The sequence below is a fragment of the Triturus cristatus genome, chromosome 1_2, assembly GCF_964204655.1.
Source record: "Triturus cristatus chromosome 1_2, aTriCri1.1, whole genome shotgun sequence".
NCBI classification, from domain to species: domain Eukaryota; kingdom Metazoa; phylum Chordata; class Amphibia; order Caudata; family Salamandridae; genus Triturus; species Triturus cristatus.
Window position 1 is genome coordinate 923,677,694 of NC_140580.1, and position 23,616 is coordinate 923,701,309.

A 23,616-nucleotide genomic window follows, 5' to 3' on the forward strand; every position below is an offset into this window, starting at 1 on the left:
GCTTTGCCAAGATTAATTGCTTTGCCTGGAAACAATCACAGCCTTCACTGCAACTGCTGTACTGATAGTTTCAATTAAGACTTTAGAGATCTACATGGCAGGTTGGGATCTCTTGATGATCTTGGGAGGTCTTCCTCCAGAGCAGTGGAGGCTATAGACTCTGACGAACTGAGGGCTGGCTGGTCACTTGCCAGGCTCTGAATAAGATTTTATTCCTTGAAACTTCTTTTTCAGCACGCTGTTTCAGATCTTTGTTTTTGAGGACCAATGCATTCACTACATTACTGTGTTAAACAAGTTAGAGACCTATCTTGTTTAAAAATACGGAGGTCAAGGCCATTTGCTGCCTCCATCCTCAATTTTTCCCTACTGAATATTAAAAACCATGCTTTGGCAAATTCCTATGAGTTGATTTAAAAGCCGTTCAGGGTAAAGCATTTGTAAATCTTTTTTTAGCAGTCACGAGTTCTCTTTCGGTATGTCTCCCGTTTTATGTATATTCCCCATTGTCCAAGAGAATCTTCTCAAGAGGAGGATGAGTTTAACTATTGAGAAAGGGCCATTATTGCTGGGGCTTAGTAGTGGATCTGACCTCCAAGTACAAGTCTGGCATCAGGTTGGGTGCAGTTGTGTCATGGACTGTTTAAACTTTATATTGTTAACATGTCAGGTTTTTTTAAAGAGGCATAAATGCACATCTGTGCACACTATTATTTGCAAGCTAAAGCATCAATACTGTTCATTGTGTAAGTAATCTTCCAGTTTATTTTCTTATTTAATCTGGCTACAAGGGCCTAACCCAACCATACTAATATACAAATTTAAAATATATTAGAAGTGGTAAAAAATCAGTTACCTTCTTGAACCCCTGGAAGGTGCATGGATACTTCCAGCTCTTACCAACTGTTTGCTCATCTTAGTGAAAATCTGCTTATCCCTCATAGGCACTGGCTGAGCTGTGTGAGATCAAGTTTGGGAAGACTCACCCTGTTTGCTGCTTGGTAAGTGTCTGTCTTAAATGGGGCATGTCTGCAATATTCCATCATGCACTTTCATAAGAGTCACTTTTTGTAGCTAAATCATTCTGGGTTAAAGATTCTAAATCGCTATAAATGTATTGTATATTTTATTTTTGTTTTCTAATTAAAAGGTGTTGCCAGTTTGTTATTGTTTTGGGGCTTTAGCCCCCTGCCTTCTTTTAGCATAGCAGAGCATTTCAGCAGTTGTCAGGAATGATATAGCCCAGGTTTAAAAAGTGCATGGGTTGATGTTAGTCTACATACTCTGATATTCGAGCAGGAATGCTGTCCTGTGCAGATTATCTGGTGGCCTTGTTTTGTCTTTTTATGGCTAAAGCAAGGCGTGCATGATGTTATTGCTAGATGTTAGGACCAATTCTTGAACCCCCACCTCAATCCTCCACTCCAAAAAAAAAGTGCACTTGAGTGGGAAAGTATATTTTTCCCCAGGCCATTCTGAAAGAATATGAACTAAACAAGAAAAACAGTTAAAAATAAAAGTATTGCATGTGCAGTGTAGGTGCACTATTGCTGTTATTTTGTGGGTAGTGCTTCTGATATCTTTTGCAGAACCCGCCACCTCATAAGACTGTTTAGGGTCCCCTAGAATCCTTGGGTTTTACATGTATGGTTTTGATTTTGTTAGCCAAATTAGGGGTGGAAGAGTTTGTTTGAGACCAGGGTGAGCACTTCCTTATGGCAGTTTTTAAGTACCCTCTGTTACACTTATCTTATTAAGAAACCGACATTTGGAGCCACTCTGGGTTCTGGTCTATTTCCACCATTTATGTTTATTCTTTTCTCCCTGCTAATTTAACCTTGCCTTGTTTTGTGACTTTTAAGTGTAACTTAAGCAGGGCATAAAATAATTGAATTTGCAGTCGTATAACTGGTATGCTTCTAGTGAAGCTGTTGTTAGTATCTTTAATCTTCAAAATAAATTTGCCACACAAAATTATTTGTTGCGTTCAGATTCCTGTCCAGTCACTATATACAGGTCCATTCCAGTAGTCAAAATATCAGTGCAGTCAGCGTCTGTAGCATTAACCATAGTGACCTAATTTTAGAAAACTGGGGCCCCTGCAAACAAGGTGACTTGCTAAGCTCAGGGAAAAATTAAAGTATTTTAGAAACAAACTTGAGCAAGAATGAAATAAAATAAAATGCAAGCGTAGGCGTACAACAATGTAACTAACAGATGATCCATAAAAAAGCATCAGTTCAGGTAATAATTGAAAAACATCTGTTATTGTAATACCACAAAATATATATATATATTTTTATAAATTATTTAGAATACAATTTGTAAAGTTGTAGAAAAATAAACATCATGATATATTATTTACAGATACAGTATCCTCAACAATGATCATTCCTTAGAGTAAATCATGAAAACATTTAACAGATAAGTTTATTACTATTCAATCTACAAATAATGTATACATGTGACTAGGAATAGAAAGCATTAGTTAATGGAAACATAATTCGTTAACGATTTATCTCGTGGTGTGAATGGCTTTACGCGCAATTCAGCGGGAGTGCCTTCACTTGATAACCATAGTGACAACAGCCCTGTCTCAGTATGGTTGAGGAGTTCATTTTCAAGGCGTCCAAACCCCATGTGTTCAGCTCTAGACAAAACCCTCCTCATCAGTCACTTTGAGCTTAAGGCCATCTTTCTTGGTCTCTGGTCTCCCTTTTTGTTCCAGTCTATAGCCCTGCTGCTATCATTTACCGGAACAACCAGATGTAATATCACTTCTTCTGACACCTGCTTGTTAATCTGTGGGAATGGTCTCTTCAGAACAGATTAGTCCTTTTTGCATCCTACCAGTGGAGGCTAGGGGGGATATGGAAGCAGATACACTAAGCAGGCACAGCCATGCTCTGCAATTATTAGCAACAGAACCATACAGTGACAAGCATTGTACCTCGGATAGTTTTTTTTTCATCACAGAGAATTATTCTCAGTGTCAGAATTGATACCTAATTTGCAGGAAATTCCGCAAGCAAGTACCGGGACCGCAGGTGTCAGTAACAGAAACTTTATATCCTGGAATATTGCAGGACTTACTAATAGGTTTTCCGACCCTTCATGGATTACGTACATAAAACAATTTAGTGTGATTTGTTTGCAGGAAACGTGGCTAATTGGAAGCTGTTTACCACTGGAGGGTTATAAATCGTTTTCAATCCCGGCTATCTCCTCTCATGTAGGAAGATCAAGAGGCGGCCTTGTAATTTATATCTCCCTGGCAGTCGAATGTAGGTTGATGGTCCTGCCCACAGAGAGCCCGTGCATACAGTCCCTAGTACTTCGCAGCGGGTCCCAGAAGCTGGGCCTCATAAATTGTTATAATTCAACTTCCTGCATCAAGGATGTATGTGACCTAACATTGTTAGGCTCCTTTGTAAGGCAGCACCTTAACACCACTTTTCGAAATGTTGTGATTGCTCTAGATTTTAATATACACACCTGTGGCGAACCCAGGGTATCCAGTGTAGCTGATTTGGGTTGCCCACGCGTGCAGGGAATTCACTTTGATCACTCCCCACAAGGGGAGACACTAAATGGCTTCCTCCATGAATTTGATTTACTGTCCCTCATGTTTTATCTGACCCGTGTGGCAAGTCTGTTATTCCATCTTTCAGAGGTAGGGGTGAGGGATCATTTATAGATTTTATTTTGGTATCTTCGCCCCTACTAGATTTATTTTCAGGATTTGCTATACAAGCGAGTGTCCATAGTGACCATAACGCCCTATGCGTTTGTTTTCAAGGGCCCTTAATTCTTCAAAGAGGTGGGGCTGGTCAGTGTGGGTAGGTGAGACCAACAGACGGTGAGAGGTGGTTAAAATGGTCCCAGATATACCCAGATGCATTTTTTGAGTACATATCGGTTTTGTGTGCCAATGAGTTATCTAGGTGCTGTTCAATAACCTCAACGAACGGGGATGTTATCAGCGCATTTAATACCATCTCAGGCAAGTTAAGTAACTTCTTAAGCGCCCTGGCCAGGCGATAATGTTCTCAGTCCCCTAGATGGTTTGACTCCCTCTGTTCCCTGGCAGCTAGGAGGTTGCAGGAAGCACTAATCAAGAGCCCTAGGGACCCCATATTGGTGAAGTTTCGCCGTAGGGAGTATAAACTGGAACTGGCAAGATGGAAATCCACCATAAAGGATGAAGCATGGAGGGGCCTAATCGATGTGAGCATGCTGAGGGACAGTTCCAGATCTGGAACATAATCAACAGCCCCTTTTTAAACCCTGAGGAAGGGAGAGCGGTAGGTGCCCATATAACAGAGGAGGAGTGGGTTCACCATTATGAAGTTATGTTCGAGTGCCCTCCTGAGATAACCTGTTCTTTACCAGGGGTGGTTGCTGCATCTGACCTGGTTTTTAGTTGCCTGAGGTTAAGGAAGATATAATTGGATTGACCAGTGATAAAGCCCTGGGACCTGATGGCATCCCAGCCAACCTTTTCAAATCAAACCCAACTCTTTGGGCGGCGCTCCTTGCTGCAGTTTTGAATGCAGCGGCAAAATCCGACTGTCCTGAGTCTTGGGCAACATCCACTATAGTGCCAGATTTTTAAAAAGGCAAGCGCGACAGCACTCACTGTTATAGACCAATCTCCATGTTGGACTCGATGGTCAAAGTGGTCGGTCGTGTGCTCTTGGACAGATTATCAGATATTCATTACGGGTTCCGCTCTGGAAGGTCAACTATGGCCCAGTGTCTTAACCTGTCCATGATCCTGAACAAATACACGGTTGCCCGCCCCGGTACAATCTATTTAGCATTCATGGATTTGTCTTCTGCTTTTGATCTCGTGAACAGGTGCAAACTTTGGCAGTCCATGCTTGCTATTGGGGTAGATGCTAACATTGTCTTTTTCTTTGAAAATCTTCACCAAGCAACCAGGGACCTAAGAGTCTACCTCACTATGGCCATTAAGCGGGATGTACGACAGGGCTGTATTCTGGCCCCCTTTTTATTTAATTTATATTTCAACGACCTAGATAACCTATTACAAGCCACAAGGGTTGATTTTCTGCAGGTAGACGGTCGTGGTCTGCCGGTTTTATTATATGCGGTTGATGCGGATCTTATATCTAGGACCCCTCGGGGCTACAAACCCTGCTTGACTACTTTTCTGCTTTCACAAAGGATCCAAATCTATCCATAAACGATTCAAAATCCTTCATGATGCAGATGGGCCTCCATACAACAAAGACTATTCAGTTCAGGGTAGGTACCGCAAAGGTTCCCCGCATTGAGGTTTTATCGTATCTGGGAGTCACCTTGGATGAACATCGGAACTGGGGCCCTCTAAAACAGAGAAAGAGGGGTGACTTAGTGCGGGCAAATGCGGCTATTTTTAATTTTGTTACTAAATTAGGCAAAAGACCTATTGCGGCACTTTTAAAGATATACCAGGCCAAGTGTGTTGCGATGGCCTCTTATGGTAGCGAAATATAGGGGCATGCAGCTAAGTGGCCAAGAACACGTTCCTGAAGCGTTTATTAGGAGTGCCAATCAGAACCTCTAACGTTGTGCACGAAGAACTGGGGGTCCCATATTTGATTGACACCTTGGCTCTCCGTCCACTAATCTGGCTGAAAACCTGGCTGAATGATGAATTGTTATTGACCCAGTGATACTGAAAGAGTATATATCTCTTGATCACTCGCACCGTATACTATGTCTTAGCTATATAAAGACTAGTTTTGATAGATTGGGTAGAGTAGAACTATACACCAATCCCGAAATGGTATCAAAAAAGGATTTGGCTTGGGTCAGGGAGTCCTTCTGTAGTCTAAGGAAACTGGAGAGCTGGAACTGCGGAAACCCAGCGTTCGAAAATTCGTTTCTTCTGAAAACATTATCCACTGAGCCTTATTGTCTGTTTTTTCTTTTTTTTCTTTTTTTTTTTTTAGCAGATATGATCATTTTTTGCTGACCAAGTTTCGCCTGGGCTTTTTTCTCCTCTTGTTGGCTTCGCCGAGGGGGGCACTAGAGGACAGATTTTAGCATCCTGTAGCTGCGATGGTGTGTCTCCCCAGGATTTGCTTCACTTTGTATTGTTTTGTACGTTTTATGTGATTCCCTGGAAAAAATGTATTGTCCCGATTTTAAGGAGGTTGAAATTCAGGCAGGGTCGCCCAGCTCTTATTTATTTACAGTTGCATGAAGATTCCGTCCTGTTTGTTCTTAATTTTCTTAAATCTGCAGTAAAATGTAGGGCCTCTTTTGAATAGATAGCATTTTTGAGAGACATTTAACAATTTAGCCCCTTGTATGTGATATAACCACCGCCAGGATCCTGGGCGCTATCTAATTGCAGGTTTATCTGACTCCTTGATCTCAGGGGAGTAAGCATCTTGCCGGTCATTTTATTCTCAAATTGGTTGCTGTATATAATGAATTGTGTAATGGTCTTATGAAATTTGCTTACTGTTTTTATACATGTTAACATTGATGGTCTTACAACTAAACTGAATAAAGTTATTTGATGATGATCATATACTTTGCGGTTGGAAGGTTGCGTAGCAATGTGTTTCTATTGTACTAGTTTAAGTAATATTTCTGTACATCCTTCACACTCCTCTGATTCATTAACTCACTAGAAGTTCAAGAGACCCTGCAACTCAGAGGTGATCTTGATTTCCAAATTATTGCCTTGGCAAATTTGCTTTTTGAGCCTTCTGTTCTCGTCTGATCACACTGTTCCTTCCTCAATTCCAGGTCTCCTATTTTAAACTACTGCATCCCTTTGTTAGATCCCCGAAAAATTATTCCAGGCACTCTTTAGCAGTTCCATGACAATAGTGCCAGTAAGTTTGTTGCTAGAAAGGACTGCAACTCAAGTCTGTATTAGAGCAATTTGCTTCAGGTTCATTATCTAGCTCTCAACAATTTACTGAACCTCTTACATGAATCCTTAAATGACATGCTTTTTTTTTACTCATCTGGATGATAAATTGGTCTTGTTAGATTTCTAGCTTTCAGCCATAGATGCAGGATGGATTTTCTCCACAAAGATATTGTATGAAATAGATATTTTGGTGCTTTACCCAAGTTTTTTTTTTTTTTTATTAATCTTTTTATTAAACAAGTAACAAAAGACAGTGGCGTACAAGCGTATATTTCTTTCCGTGCTTTACCAAAGTTACATTTTCCCATCAGAGATCCAACTCTCCAGTGAAATCTTAATCTTGTAATAGCTTCTCTTGTTCACAACCTTTGGAACCACTGTCTTTTTCAGACGCTAAGCTGATTAATGGGAGACAACTGGTGTGTGTTGCAATTGCCTCTGCCAGAAGAATCCACAAATTATTTGTTTTTCTTATATAGAGACATGCATTGTCATCTATAGTGACCATTTGATCTTATAAGTGGTCTGTTGTTTACTTCTCAAGGGTTTAAAGCCAGTTTAAACAGGAAATTACTAGTTTTATTACTTCCATTTAACCCCATATTCTTTTTAATTTCTTCAAATTTAATTTCAGGTTATTCAGGGTTTAAAACTGGTATTTATATCTGGTGGACACAATTCATAAAGAAGCAGGTTTTATAGTGTCATAACTATAAATCCTATGAATTTAGAAATGTTGTCTTTAGTGACTTCATGTAGTCAAAAAATCAAAAGCATGATTGGTGGCTTTTGAAAACTGTATATTTATCATTCAAATTTGTCGATTAACTTGAATTGTATTAATGTGTTTTATTTATATAGAGTGCACAGATTCCCAAAGCTTTCTCCTCTCTGATGCTTGATTGGTTAAAACAAACTGGTGAGGAAGTTCACAGATGGACACTAGATTATCTGTTTCTTGCGTTCTTTTTCTGCTTCCCTTTAACCCTTACCCACCCATGAAAAGGGCTTCAGTCTGTTTCAGAGTGTAGCATCTGGAACCTGCTGTCATGCACTTAATATCGGGGATAGACTAGTTCGAGGCATATGAGCTGCAGATTACACACTTGTGCATAGATCGCCATCTGGTGTTGGGCCCGGATGTTTGCAGTTGTTTTTCCTCTTGGAACGTCTTTGGAAGTCACGAGGTCGGTGACTCCTCCTTTGGATCGTATTGCGCATGGGCTTCGGCTCCATCCTCAGATTGTTTTTTTCCGCCATCGGGCTCGGATGTGATCTTCGCGCTCCGGTTCCGAACAGCTTCCAGATCGACGCGCAATCCTCACCCCAACTCGCGGTATTGTTTTTGATCGCGTTCTCCCCACTCGACGCGCCTCTCATCGGCAAAAACCTTCGATTCCGGTCGTCAATGACAGCATTCGGGCCTACCTAAGCTCCAGTCCTGGCTAATGGAAAGGACTCCCTTCAAGAAGTGCCCTCGATGTGGGTCCAAGTTCCCCCACACCGATCTCCACGAAGTATGCAATCTCTGCCTCTCCCCTGAACACGAGGCTCGATTGTCCGCCGTGTAAGTCCTTCCGGTCCAAGAAAACCATTCGAGACCGAAGGGCTAGAAGAACCATTGCACACTCGTCGACGGCGGTTCCGGACGACCTCTTCGGGGAAGGCGTCGACGCTCCAGAAGAACACCACACCGACGAGGGACTCGTCAGCGCTTCCGAAGCCGACGATTCAGATGTGGAGGACATCACTCTGGCACAGAGGGTCGTGAGTACTAATCTACCCCCCCCCCCCCCCCCCCTCACCGGCACCGAAAAAGGCTTTGGTCACGCCTTCTCCTCCGGTTCTAAGCAAGACCAAAGACACTGCTTCCCACACCGCACCTTAGGGCCCGGTAAAGAAGCTGATTAAGCCTTCCGGCGGCTAGGGCTCGAGCCAGCCCACCGTCGGTGCCGATAAGCACTCTTCGACACCGAAAAAGAAAATGGCCTCCGCTTCGACACAGAGCCCCGCACCGAAACACTCGGTGTCGAGAACCAGCTCCAGCTTCTCGGTGCTGACACCATCTTCGGCACTGACAAAAGCACACAAGGCCACCGGCATCGACACTTCGAAGCCGAAATCCACCTCGGCGCTGACCAAACAATCAGACTTTTCCAACCATAGTTCCAAACAACGAACCAGCGCGGATAAAGCCAAAAAAACAACGGCCCGACGCCTTCTGCGCCGACGGACCAACCAACATCACCAGAACTCTTTACACCGGATCCATTACAAAAAACACGAACCAAGCATCCTAAAACCGGACATTTGATGCTCTCCATCAAAAAGAGACAGCTGGAATAACCTCCTCCACCTCCAAAGAGGAAGGACTTTGCTACCTCTCCTTTCAGAATACCTTCCCCACCTCCACTGCCCCCTCCACCTTCCCCTCCTCCACCGTCTCCGCCCCCACCTCATCATTCCCCAACACCCTCTCCGGATGATGATGATCAGGGGATCCATATGATGACATAGGAGACGTGCCCCAAGATTTACCTACAGGGGACCCCACTCCCACAGGCTCCCCAGACCCATGGATGATTATAATATCCCTGACATCCCTAACGTCCCACAGGATGATCTCTACCCTTCCAGACCTTCCCCACCGGAAGACTCACTGGGGTTCAACCATCTATTACAAAGGGCTGCACACTATCACGGGGTAGATCTCCATACCGACCCCGTGGAGGAGGATTTCCTCCTAGATACGTTTGACACCACACATAGGACTACCTCATTATTGCCTATGCTCAAGGGAGTTATAAAACATGCGCCAGAGGTCTTTAAATATCCAGTCAGAGCCAGGGTCATTAACCCGCGCATTGAAAAGAAATATAAATCCGCCCCTACAGATCCCTCCTACATCAGAGGACCAGCACCACTAGATTCTCTGGTAGTATCCACGGCACGGAAAAAGGGTTAACTCCCAAGCGTCAGGCGAAGCCCCATCACCTGACAAAGAGTCTAAACTCTTGGACGCATCAGGCAAGCGTACTGCATCCCAAGCTGCCAACATATGGCGTATCGCTAATACACAAGCGCTACTAGCCAGGTATGACGGGGCCCATTATAACAAATTAGAAGCCATAATGCAACATCTCCCTGATAAATAGAAACCTAGGGCCAACGAGCTAATTCAGGAGGGCAAAACCATTACTAATACCTCCATACGTTGTGCCCTAGATGCAGCAGGCACAGCCTCCAGGGCCATCAATACTAGTGTCCTCCTCCGTCGCCATGCCTGGCTAAGGATCTCAGGTTTTAAACCGGAGGTACAGGCCTCCATCCTCAACCATCTGTTTGGCCCAAAAGTGGATGAGGCCCTAGAGAAGATGAAAAAGGACACAGACACAGCAAAATCCATGGGAGCTTTACAATCACACCCTCCCAGGCGCTCCTTTCGCCGCTCTTCCTATCGGAGCACATCCAGAGGCTACTCCTCCGACACCGCTTCCACTTCATATAAGGCCCCTACCCAGTCCACCTTTACAAGGGGCTACCAAAGAGGCGGCTACAGGGGCAACAATAACAAAGGCAGAGGCAAAACAAACACCGCCCGCTCTGCCACCGCACCTACCCAATGACTTCCCTCCACTCCCCCCAGACCATCCCACTCCGGTCGGGGGCAGACTCCAAAATTTCCTCCCTGTCTGGGCCACCATCACCTCAGACAAATGGGTAACACAAATAATTCGGTCAGGCTACTGCCTAGAACTAATACCTACCCCCCCCCCCCCCCCCCAAACATTCCACCCAGACAACGCCCAATGTCACAAGAACATCTAACACTACTAAAGCAGGCGGTAATCTCCCTTCTACAGAAAAGGGCGATAGAACACGTTCCTACCAACCAACGTAATATGGGGGTCTACTCCCTATATTTTCTCATACCAAAAAGGGACGAGACTCTGCGGCCCATCCTAGACCTCAGGCCCCTAAACAAATACATACACTCAGACCATTTTCACATGGTAACGCTTCAGCAGGTACTTCCACTGCTTTCCCAAAACGACTTCCTGACCACTTTAGACCTAAAAGACACTTATTTCCACGTTCCAGTGCACAACGCTCACAGGAAGTTCCTCAGATTCGTAGTGGACGGCCAACACTACCAATTCAAAGTACTCCCGTTCGGAGTCACAACAGCACCACGTGTATTCACCTAGTGCCTAGCAGTAGTGGCAGCACACTTCAGGAGACAACACATCCACGTCTTCCCATACCTAGACGACTGGCTAATAAAAGCCAGTTCATACAGCCAGTGTGTACAACACACGCATGCCACTATCCAGCTACTTCACCAACTGGGCTTCACAGTAAACCACGCAAAGTCCCATCTACAACCATCCCACATAAAACAATACCTCGGTGCCACCATAAACACCTCGAAAGCGCTAGCATACCCCAATCCTGCCAGGATTACAAGCATTCAGGCTCTACGCGCAAAATTCATGGCACAACACCTCTCTTCCAGCTCGAGTGTTTATGCAACTAATAGGGATGATGGCCTCTTGCATCTTTATAGTACCTCACGCAAGACTCCAGATGCGTCCTCTCCAAGAGTGCTTAGCGCGCCAATGGAACCAGGCCCAAGGTCAATTAACAGATCTGGTGTTGGTAGACTGTCGCACCCATCGCTCTCTGCAGTGTTGGACCACCACAAACCTTTCCAAAGGTCGACCGTTTCTGGACCCGGTTCCCCAGATAGTACTAAAGACAGACGCATCGCTCTCCGGCTGGGGAGCTCATCTATTACATCTCACTGTGCAGGGCACATGGACACCTCAACAAACGTTACTCCACATCAACCATCTGGAGTTACTAGCGATCTTCTTAGCCCTTAAATCTTTTCAAACACAGATTTCAGGCAAGGCAGTCCTAATCCGCACAGACAACATGACAGCCATGTACTATATTCAAAAACAAGGCGGCACACACTCTCCACATCTCTCTCAGCTAGCACAGAGCATATTGAGATGGGCCATAACCAGAAAATCTTTCTCCTAGCTCAGCATGTCCCAGGAGTCCAACACTATGGCAGATCTGCTCAGCAGACAAACACAACAAATCCATGAGTGGGAACTCCACCCACAAGTTCTACACCCGTACTTTCAGATGTGGGGGCATCCACAGATGGACCTCTTCGCCACCCACGAAAACACCAAATGCCCAAGCTTCGCCGCCAGATATCCACACCCATTCTCCAAAGGAAATGCGATATGGATGAACTGGTCAGGCAGATTTGCGTATGCTTTTCCGCCTCTCCCACTCATTCCACTAGTGGTGCGCAAACTACAGCAACACTCCCTCACACTAATCCTAGTAGCTCCAACTTGGGCCAGGCAACCGTGGTACACCACACTGCTGGAACTATCTGTAGTACCGCACCAAAAATTACGCTTCTCTCCACACCTCTTAACCCAGAACCATGGAGAGATCAGACACCCGGACCCAGCTCAGCTCAACCTTGTGATCTGGCTCCTGAAGTCCTAGAATTCGGTTATCTAAATCTTCCCCCTGTCTGTATGAACGTCATCAAGGAAGCTAGGCGACTCACCACTAGAGCATGCTACGCCGCCAAGTGGAAACGTTTTGTTGTCTGTTGTCACAACACCATCAATCCCCTAGACGTCTCCATTCAACACATCATAGGCTACTTACTCCACCTACAAAGGTGTAATCTAGCCTATACGTCCATTCGCCTGCACCTCGCAGCTATAGCAGCTTACCTACACAACAGGCAACATCTATCACTCTTTAGAGTACCTGCCATTAAAGCCTTCATGGAAGGCCTTAAAAGAATAATTCCCCCCCAGAGTGCCACCCTCACCTGTGTGGAACCTAAATATTGTTCTCACCAGACTAATGGGGCCTCCCTTCGAACCTCTGCACAAATGTGAACTCCAATTTTTAACATGGAAAACCGCTTTTCTCTTAGCCATCACTTCCCTCAGCAGGGTCAGTGAGATATAAGCATTTACCATTCAAGAACCTTTTCTACAGATGCACTATAACAAAGTTGTTCTCCGTACCAACCCAAAATTCCTCCCTAAAGTCATTTCTCCCTTTCACCTAAGCCAATCTGTAGAACTACCAGTATTCTTCTTGCAACCACAGACCGTTGCAGAAAGAGCTCTCCACACACTAGATGTCAAACAAGCCTTACTCTACTATATCGAGAGAACACAACCTTTCCGTAAGACCAAACAACTGTTTGTCTCTTTCTCTCCACCACACAAGGGCAACCCCATCTCTAAGTCGGGGATAGCTAGGTGGATTGTCAAATGCATTCAGATTTGCTACCACAAAGCAAAACAAACGCTATCCGTTCCCCCTAAAGCCCATTCTACACGTAAAATAGGGGCTTCAATGGCTTTTCTAGGAAACATCCCATTAGATGATATCTGCAAAGCAGCTACATGGTCAACACCGCACACTTTCACTAAACACTATTGTGTAGATGTGCAAACTAAGCAACAAGCTGTACTCAAAACATTATTTCAAACCACTGCAACAGATACGGGTGGTCGCCGCTAAGGGTGGGTACTGCTATATAATCTATGCACAAGTGTGTAATCTGCAGCTCATATGCCTCGAACGGAATATGCTACTTACCAGTATGCATCTGTTCTTGGCATGTAGAGCTGAAGATCTACACACGCCCACCCACCTCCCTAGCTTCCTTTATCTGTTCCAGTTTATCTTATTTAGATACAACACACATGGGCATCTTTACTGTTTATTACTACACTCCATCATTTCCCTGCTGGCGAAAAACAATCTGAGGATGGAGCCGAAGCCCATGCGCAATACGATCCAAAGGAGGAGTCACCGACCTTGTGACTTCCAAAGACTTTCCAAGAGGAAAAACAACTGCAAACATCCGGGCCCAACACCAGATGGCAATCTATGCACAAGTGTGTAGATCTGCAGCTCTACATGCCAAGAACAGATGCATACTGGTAAGTAGCATATTCCTTTTCAAGTCCTCCGTGGTGAATTATTCCCGGTACTTTAAGGGCAGTTGCACCAGTAGCTAATGAGCAGTTTAGGCCTATGGTTGTCATTGTTGCATCATTTTGAGCCAACTGTTCCTTTTTAATTAGCTATTTTTGGGGGCCTGATTTATGCTATTATTGTCACCGAAGTGGCACTGTTTGCAGTCAAGTTTAAGGTGTCCGTATTCTCTTTGAGAAACTTTTCTTGGACTGGCAATAACAAAAATTGTATAGCAGGTGGGAAGGAGTTGAGAATAGGTATACTATTACAAAGTTTGCAATATTCAGGGTGCTTCTTATAACCGCTTATCTGCAAACTGCCAAGCCATTACCAAACCCTCCAAAGGACTACATGGTTCAGATTTATTTGTGGTGCTGTATGTGAAGGAGGAGGGAAAAGACAGCACTGAAATAGCGGTGCACATCCCCGCAACGCATGACACGCCCAAGAGAAGACCGGGTCAAGATGAGCCCATCTTCACCCGCCAGAGCCCAGGCTGGGCCACCCCCTTTGACTTCTGTACTCTGGATCTTCATAGCCACGAACGTCATTGTGAAAAGGAAGTCATTGTCTGCAAGTGGTGAGGTGCCCCCACAATGTTCTATTGCTGACTTTCTTTTCATTGCCATGTGAGATAATATTTAGGAAATTGACTCTGTTGAGGAGAGAATTGGGCTGCCCAAAAATATTTACTGGGAACTCTAGTCTCGCTGTTTGCACTAGTTTAACTTATCTTAATGGCGACACTATTAAGCTTTCCAGTCCAGGAGGTCCCTGAGGTATTGGGAAGATGGTTTAGCCCTGTATCTATGATGAAACCATTTCCATGGATGTTGTAGAAGAGTCTGATATAAAACAGAGTTCTTATCCATTGGGCTCACCTCCTGCTAAAAAGAAAGAGGCTGCATCACACCCTATGTGAAGAAAAAGCAGAAAAGATAAAATGTGTCTAAAATAATCTCTGCTTTTAACAGTATACGGAGCAGACAGCCTGGGGGAGGATGTGCCTCTTCTATTATTTGCACTCAATTGGCAACCTGGGGGGCATCTTTTCAAAGCCTTTTGACTCCGTCATTCGTTGATTTAAAACCATTGAGGAAAGCATCTAAGGTTTGTCTAATAACACCATTTCTCAAAAGGCCCTGCTAAAGGCATGCTTTACCAAGGATGTTTCTACGTCAACCTCCATTTACTGTCTATACCCTGGTCCTTGTTTTGTTGTCCGCACCATCTCTGACTGTACATTCTTAAACAGAGCTCCACTTATGAGGCCAGGTTCGTCTGGCATAGTTCGCTTCACTCCGTCTATTATCAACCCTGTTTCCAAAGCATAATTTAGGGCCACTTAGATCACCCATAATTCCAACATCTTTGGCTTGAGTGTAAACCAAGCAAGTTTCTGCTAATTAACTTCCTTAACAATAATTTTGATTCTAACAATGCTGAGATTGACGGGGTTGTTTAATGCGTTGGTTTCCAGTTAAACCAGCCCAGTTCCAATAGTTTGGATTGGGGATTTTGGCATATTTTACTGTCCAATGTCTGGTAGTATTTAATGTGGCTTCTCAAATCCTCAAGGAAGCGTTGACCGATTTTATGCTTACTATACTACCTGTGGTGTAGCCTTAAATCTGTTTCTTGTATAAAGTATTGCTTACAGTCTGATATTTCTTCAAATTGTTTTTCCTACGGACCAACCTTTACTGGTTGGGATAATATTGGCACTATCTATTTTTACGCGCCTCTTTACATACATAATTGGATGTTTTGATGATTTTCTTGTAGTTGACAATATATTTAGTGACCTCAATCTTCTGACAATCACCTTTTGTGGGTGTACCTCATCAGCCCAATCAAACCAAAACTCCTATCCACTAGCAGCAGAAAAGAACAAGGGCATTTTACTGAAATGGAAAGCGGTTGGCAAAACAAGCTTGTTAATTAATCTGTCTGGTAATATAGCCGATTTTATACATTGTCTGGATGGTGATGTGAATTGCTGAGGTGATGGGAAGCTATTGACAAGACAGGCTTGTTAATTCATCTAATGTCTGGTAATATAGTCGATGTCATACATTGTCTGCACGCTGATGTGAAGGCTGAGGTAATCCTTAGCTTGTATGGTGTCCTTTGTGGAAAAATTAGTGATATTATCAGTCATCGTAGGGTGCTGCTGGACATATGGTTCGATTCAGTGTTCTATAGCTCACCATTAATGTATTATAGCATCAAAAGCTACACCCAGAAACACAGAAGATGTGCACTTGTGTAGGTTAACCTACAAGAGGGTAGTGGACTTTAGGAAAAAGATCGTTTGAGATGATGTGTGGAAAACTTTGATGGCAGTTAGTGTCTGCTGAGATAATCGCGCATCCTGATAAGTTGTACATTTCCTGTATTTTAATTCCAATCATTTTGGTCTTGATATAGTGATCCCTACTGACAAATTGTTCAGAAGTCTGTTCTAGCTCTGCCCAAAAAGTTGACTTGACTTTGATGGGGGCACGGTGGGGGTGCGTTAATTTAGGACAACCTCAATGATAATCATTTTGGGCTCTCTGAAGTAGTGACTGATCTCAATAGGTGCATAAAGTGTAAGACCACCCGTCAAGGCGGGGTCAGTGTGGATCCTTTCTAGGAGAACATTCCCCTTTTGGGCTCCTTGTTACCAGGGTACTGAAGTGCAGCCAGGTGAGGCCCTTCAGAAAATCCTGGTCCCATTGCATAATAGTGGCTATATTTAAGAAGGGAAATTAAGGTGAACTTAAGTGTTTCTTATAGTGATCGCCAAAATTGCTGGATACATCATTTTAGCTCAATTTGAGGCCTTGGCTCAGGATAACATTCTTTCTGACCTGCAGTTCTGATTTTGAGACAGTCTTGGCACTATTGAGCAATGCCTCAACCTTTCTGTATCGATCAATAAATATACAACTGCCAAGCAGAGCTATCTCTATTTGGCCTTTATTGACTTAAGCTCTGCATTTGGCTATTTAAACCAGTCGAAACTGTGAAGCATTGTCTGATCTTGAGGTGGACAATCCCATTATTTCGCTTGCTGAGGCAGTTGCTTTCTGAGTTGACCGTCAGCAAGAGAAATGGCCCTAATGGGAAGACCACTGCTCCCTTTAGGCTGGACAGGGCTGTCTGGCAGGTTGCAGACTTGTCCCTTTCCTCTTTATGCTTCAAATTTCTGATCAGCTCAAGTTAAAGATCTGCTGTAAGTGAATTCCTTCCCAATTCCTGCACTACTCTAGGCTGATGATGAGGGTCTCATTGCCAGTACCGCAAATGGCTTACAGAGACAAATAGACCTGTTCAATGGGTTTATGGCTGACTTTGATCTAACTATTGAGGCCAAAATTCACATTCTTGTTTATGGACCGAAGAGAGAGAAATATGGAGTCTACACTGTAAATAGTGTTAGGATTGGGTCAGTCCTAACTTTTGCCTATTTGGAGGTCTTGTTCGGCGAAACATGTAGCTGGAAGCCAGAAGGCCAGGTTCGTTAGGCTGAGTTTGAGCAAATCACTGGGCATATTTAGTTGTGCATCAAAATTTGGCACAAAACCCCTTAAAAGAGATGTTGTGTGTTTACAAGAAAAGACGAAGTGTAAATTGCAACTTATGGGGCGAGGCTTTGCAGATTCCAGGACACTTTGGTTATGCAGAAAACTGAGAATGCCTTTTTGCCGAGGTTGTTGGCCGTTTCATCTAGAACCTCTACACATTTGTGTCATTATGAATCGGGTATTGATGTTAATAGTGATTTTATTAACGTGTGTGCTTTTATGTTGTGGATATTGATCTGTGCTAAGCAGAAACCCTGCGTAACCTGTTTGATCTTGCCAGCTTGGTTGAAATTAGATAAGGCAACGATGATTCCATGGTTAGTCTATTTAAATTAAATATTGTCAAAATTATACAGCAACCCTAATTGTGATTTCTATTTCCTCTGAGGATACTGTTTTTATTCTATGTGTACTTGTAACAGAGAATGTATTTAATTTTTTTTTAAATTTACAGTGGAAGATTACATAGTGATTACTGTGTAGCCAGGTATGGAAACTTGCCTCAGTTGGGTCATTAATACTAAGCACATAGCTCTCCTTATAAGTTGAGGGTTAAAGACCATGCATTTTTGGTTGTTTTTCCTAAGTCAGGAGTTTAGTTTTTCAAGCTTCTCTTGTGTCCCTCTGATTCATGCTCGGCTCGGTCTAGGACGATTTTTGTGCTCTTTTGTCAATTTTACACCTCTTAGAAAGTACTTTTTGATTCCAATAATAAAATCGATTAAACTTGACAGTGCAGGCCTAAAAGGTGTATTTATTACTCCTACCTTCAGTTTACATTTGTTTGGCAGTGGTTAACTATATTCAGCACTCTGTCAAATCTAGAAGCACTTTATGAAGGGGTTGTTTGTGTTTTTTCCATGCCATGCTTTTATTCGCATCATTGTACCTATTTTAATATGTGTATGTGGGTGTATATACATTTCTATCACTCCATGCATGTCTCCTCCTTGTATCAACGGTATTTTCTTCAAAAACCAGAAGACAGCCAGGGTACAATTCCTCTAAGCATGTTTATTTTTAACCGCAAAAGAAAACGCCCGGCGCGTTTCGAAGCTCATGCTTCTTGGTCACGGGTCAATTACGTTTACCATAATGCATCATATATACACGTGACAACACCATCACCATAGAAGTAGGACTATTCAGGGCACGTATTCTTTAGTGTCCAACTTGGTGGACATTTTACAGGATTGTAAAAGTTACTTTTCTCGCCCAGTATATCACACAGCTGATAATCTCAGGCTTTGTGGTGATAGTACATTCCCAAACGTACATTGCTGTCAGCATTAAAAGGTATAAAGATAGTATATCTATATAGTTATTGACAGAATAAGCACTCCAATTCCACCCTACAAGGTAAAGTACAGAGTGAATTGTCTGTACCAACATTCATAAAAAAAACTCTTGGAAATCCGCCCCAGTGGGCAAATAAGATCATTTTGAAAACCTGTTTAATGTCCAATTCTGCCCCAATGGGCAATATAACAGTTCAGCAATCATAAGAACACATCACCGTCTTAAAGTGAGCGCCACTTAACTGTAAGATACTGTCCCCAAAGATATATGCTCATTTGCATTCTTCTTGCCCCGTGTTACCTACAAAACCTATGGTTTTTTCAGTGAATTTGTACGGTTTTTTAAATGCTAAGTTATGTATTTATTAATTTTTTTTTTCTTTCAGGCTTTTCACCGTGCACGCACCGCGCGATTTAAAAAAAAAAAAAATAAATAAAAAAAATATATTGTTTTTTTCTCCCTTGGGGGTCCTTCTGTGACCCCCTGACCAAGGCTAGGGGGTCAGGAACTGTCCACTCTGCCCCCTTTTCATGTTCTCCACCTTTTTTTTTCACCCCCTCAGACTGCGAGAGACAAAATGGCGGCCGACACTTCCTGGTTTCGACCGATTCGAATGTTTACCGACATCTAACAACCAATCAGAATTGCGCACGCAGGGTGCGCGCACGGTGCGCGCGTATAGATATTGATATGCTTTTAAATGCTATTTTCTCAGGAAATACTGAACAGATTTACACCAGACCTGCAAAAGGCACTTCCTTGACCTTATGGCTACCTCTCTGCCAAATTTCACGTAATTCTGTTCAGCTGTTCGGGCTGTAGCTGCGACTAAAGGTCCTATGGGAAAATGCATGGGGAAAACGCGTTTTGGGACCCCCCCTTTTTCTCGGCCCCCGCTTGACGAATCACCCCGAGACTTTCAGGGTAGGAGCTGAACGGAGCACCCCATTAGTTTTGAAAATTTCACGAGGACTCTTCAACCGGCGCCAAAGTTATTCAAAATAGAATTTTGAGATTTCCAATGGTAACTAGGTTGTAACTATAACTATCTACTGGCGACCGCCAGTAGATAATATATAAATATAAATATATATATATATATATATATATATATATATATATATATATATATATATACACACACACTGAAACGCGTTGGGTGTAAAACGACAAGTAAGCTGTAATTGCAGATCGGCATGCTGATCCTGTTTTCACCTTAATAAAGGCTTGTAGCTCACGGATGTGGAGTGCTTGTAGCTCACGGATGTGGAGTGCGTCTTTGCCAGGTGGGCAAACCTTGGAGCTTCTATTTTCACGCGGCAGCCAAGCCGCGGAAGACACACCACCCTATGAGACTTGGGGCCACAGAGCCACGTATCAAACAGAGCTTCAATGTGGGACATCTGTGCAGGATCTATAAGCAGGATTCGTATGCTGAGGCCCATCTGAGGGCTTGAAATTGTATGCAACAGCAGTAATGTAGTGCACCATTATGGAAAGAATTTCATTGACAACACTACAAGTCCCACAATTCAATGCGGGCTCATCTGAGCAGCCCATTGGAGGGCGTTAAGCACTGAAACGTGTCAGGCAATTTTGGGCATTTAGCTTTTATACCTGCCAATCTATCCACTGTTTTTGCATTGCCTATAGTTTTGATATACATTAGTGTGTTGTCTTGAGTATTTCAAACGTTTTATGAATATTATTCGGTTATATTTTAACTGAATAAATATTATTTGACTGACTAACTGACATTGCTTCGCTGGTAAGAATTCAGTCATTGAAGTCAAACATTTTCCTATTTCTATAGTGACAGCATCTTTGTGTTTTCGAAGGGTTCTAGTTCTCTTGCTTTCAGGTATTCTCATACTTTGTGGGCAAGATGCTAAATCCTTATCACTTACTTGAGAAACATGAAATCCTTTTTCTTCAGTTTCTGGGTTCATAGATAATTTTCTATGGTTTGTGCAAAGATGATGTCTGTAACAATTGACAAAGTGACTTTAGCATTCTCAGGACCAAATGCCCCACATAAGTCACCTGCGAACTTGTTACATATTTTGTTTTATACTCTGCTTCTTTCTATTATTTTTTTTTTGTGGAAAATATTTTTATTGAGCACTGCATATAGTTCACAAGTGTACACAGTAAGTAATGTGCGTTTTGGAGACATTACAAAAGAACAATTTTGTATGAGTCTTATCCACGTATCATAACCAAACAGACGTACAGCAATAGGAGCTCACAGGAAGTACTATCTCAGGCAGCTAGCATCAACTCTAATACATGCTATCCAGTGCCGTACGCATTGCACCCCCCACATAAAAGAACCCTCCCTAAACAATACCACAACGAAACAAGGAATGGAAATGTCGCTTTATGGACTAAGCACCTCGCTGATGTACCTGCGTCCGGTGTGTGTCCGGTCTAAGAAACCCAACAAGGGACGTGTACCAGGGAAGGGGGAGGAGGAGGAGGAGGGGGGTGGGGACAGGGAAACAAGGAGGGGAGTAAAAGGAAGGAGGGATAGATGGGGGGGAGGGAGTAAGAACCCCAGCCGGGGAGAGTGGAGTGAAATGAAAGGGTGGCACCCACGGTAGAGCATAAACAGCCCTGAGTCCGCCAGCTTCTAACCCACCGTACCACTCTCCTGCAGACCATATTGTGATACCACCGGGTCGACTTCCTCCACCGCCTTAAATTGTTCTACTAGGTGTGCCCAGTCCAGTGCAATCGGTCGTTTCCGTTGTCCCCTATTCTCCTCTTGGTATAGAGCCTACCTTTCAGCTACCGCCCATCTGCCCACTTCTTCGCGCCAAGCGCTCACTCGCGGCGCTAGAGTAGACTTCCAGCGTTTTGTTATGATACGTTTTGCCAATATTAGGGCCAACCCTGCAAATCTGCGTAACAACTTTGCTTTTTTAGGGAGAGGGAATAACCCTTAGAGGCAGGACTCAATGGTGTCCCACGGTGTGCGTTCCGTCAACACCACCAGCCCCCGAATAACCTCTGACCAAAACCCCTGCAGCCTTGGACAGTACCATATCATATGTAAGAAATCCGCTTCAGGTGCCTTGCATCGCGGACATGCCGCGGACGCCGTGGGGAACATCTTTCGAATCGCTGCTGGGGCAAGGTATGCTTTATGCAGGATAAACAACTGGATCGTTTTTTAGCGGCAATTCCGAGAGACTCGCCGGGGATGCTTGAATATTTGTGCCCATTCCCTATCGTCCAAATCCCGCCCCAAGATTAAGTCCCGCTTCTGTCTAAGATGTAGCAGTGGGATATACAAATGTTCTCTCAAGCCGCGGTAAAGCCAGCGTACCAAATATCGGCCATGTCCCATAATGTGCAGTGACCTCAGCAATTGGAAAGTTGGGGTTTCTGCTCGATCCGTGTACCAATAAGTTCGAATGAAACGCACTACAGTAGCATGCGTGAGAAACAAGGTGTCTGGCACCGAATTGGCACGTGCAAACTCGTCATGCTGCATCAGTTGGCCCTCGAAAAAGAAGTCCCCAACTGTCTCCACCCCTGTATTTGGATCATCGATAGTACCCCTCGCCTAGTAGGCAGCCCGCATAGAGGGATATTCGGGGCATACAGAGTTGGTAACCTAGCTATCCTTTTCGCCTTTGCCCAGTACTGCAATGCGACATGCAACAAGTAAGGAGGATCCCGCAATCTCTGTGCTCCCGGACATAACTGCGATTGAAGAAGCCCTCGCTTTAACAATTCCGAAGAGTACCCAATTTCAAATAAATTCTTACCCGCCAACCAATATGCCAGCCACTGTAACTGTCCCGCTATACTATACGACTTAAAATCAGGCGCCCCCTGCAGTACTGGGCAGCTGTAGCTTAGTCAGCGCCTGCCCGCCCCCCACACCATAGATAATAACGTATCAAGCAGTTTAAAAATCCAGGCCGGTAGAACAAACCGGTAAGTTCACAAAGTAATAAAGGAGGCGGAGTAGCATAACCATTTTCGCGCCCGCCACCGTCAAAGGCAACGTAGTCCAAAAGGCAATCTGGGAGCGCAACGAGTTTACGGCACGGACTACATTAGTCTATGGTATCAGCGTTTGATCTATAAATATTAATCCCCAGGTATTTAAAGGGGATAGGCTCAACTCGGAAATGCAATTCACCAAATTGTAGCGTAGGAGGCGATTTGCATTATAGAAGGCGAAGGCCACCGATTTAGAAGCGTTAAGATCCAAGCCCGATATTTCCCCAAATCTAGAAAAAAACGCAGTTATTAGGTGTTTATCCTCCTCCAAGTCACCAAAGTATAACAGCATATCATCCGCGTACAAAGATACCAAGTGTACCTCCCCACGCAGCAGAATGCCATATGGGGCCATAATCTGACGCAGGTACTGTGCAAGAGGCTCAAGGGCCAACACAAATAGCATGGGGGATAAGGGGCAGCCCTAACGAGTACCCCGGGATATTGAATAAGCGGAAGAGATGGTCTTACCCCTCTTAGCACACGCCGTGGGACAAGTGTACAGCAATTTGATCCATGCGCAATAGGACGGGGGCAGGCCAAATTTAGACCACACCGCCAGCATATACGTCCAGCTGAGAGTATCAAAAGCATGGCGCACGTCTGATGAAAAGCTGCCAGCAAGAGGGAAAGAATCAGATGCCGCGTGCATCAAAGGATGAAGCCGGTGGATATTCAAAGAGGTACTGCGTTGGGGTACGAATCCACATTGGTCCGTATGGATCAAGCGGGGTAGGAGTGGAAGGAGTCGCGATGCCAAGACCTTACTAAGTATCTTATATTCTGTAT

General features: G+C 43.9%; 1 protein-coding gene across 3 annotated transcripts in view; it reads left to right on the top strand.

The window, feature by feature from the left end:
• The window catches only part of UBE4B (ubiquitination factor E4B), a 918,898-nt gene that overhangs the window by 336,356 nt on the left and 558,926 nt on the right, over positions 1–23,616 (top strand). For all 3 annotated transcript variants that reach the window (XM_085609806.1, XM_085609805.1, XM_085609804.1), the window contains one exon: positions 945–1,001. In XM_085609806.1, coding sequence (XP_085465932.1) covers positions 945–1,001 — 57 coding nt within the window. The remainder of the gene's footprint in view (positions 1–944; positions 1,002–23,616) is intronic.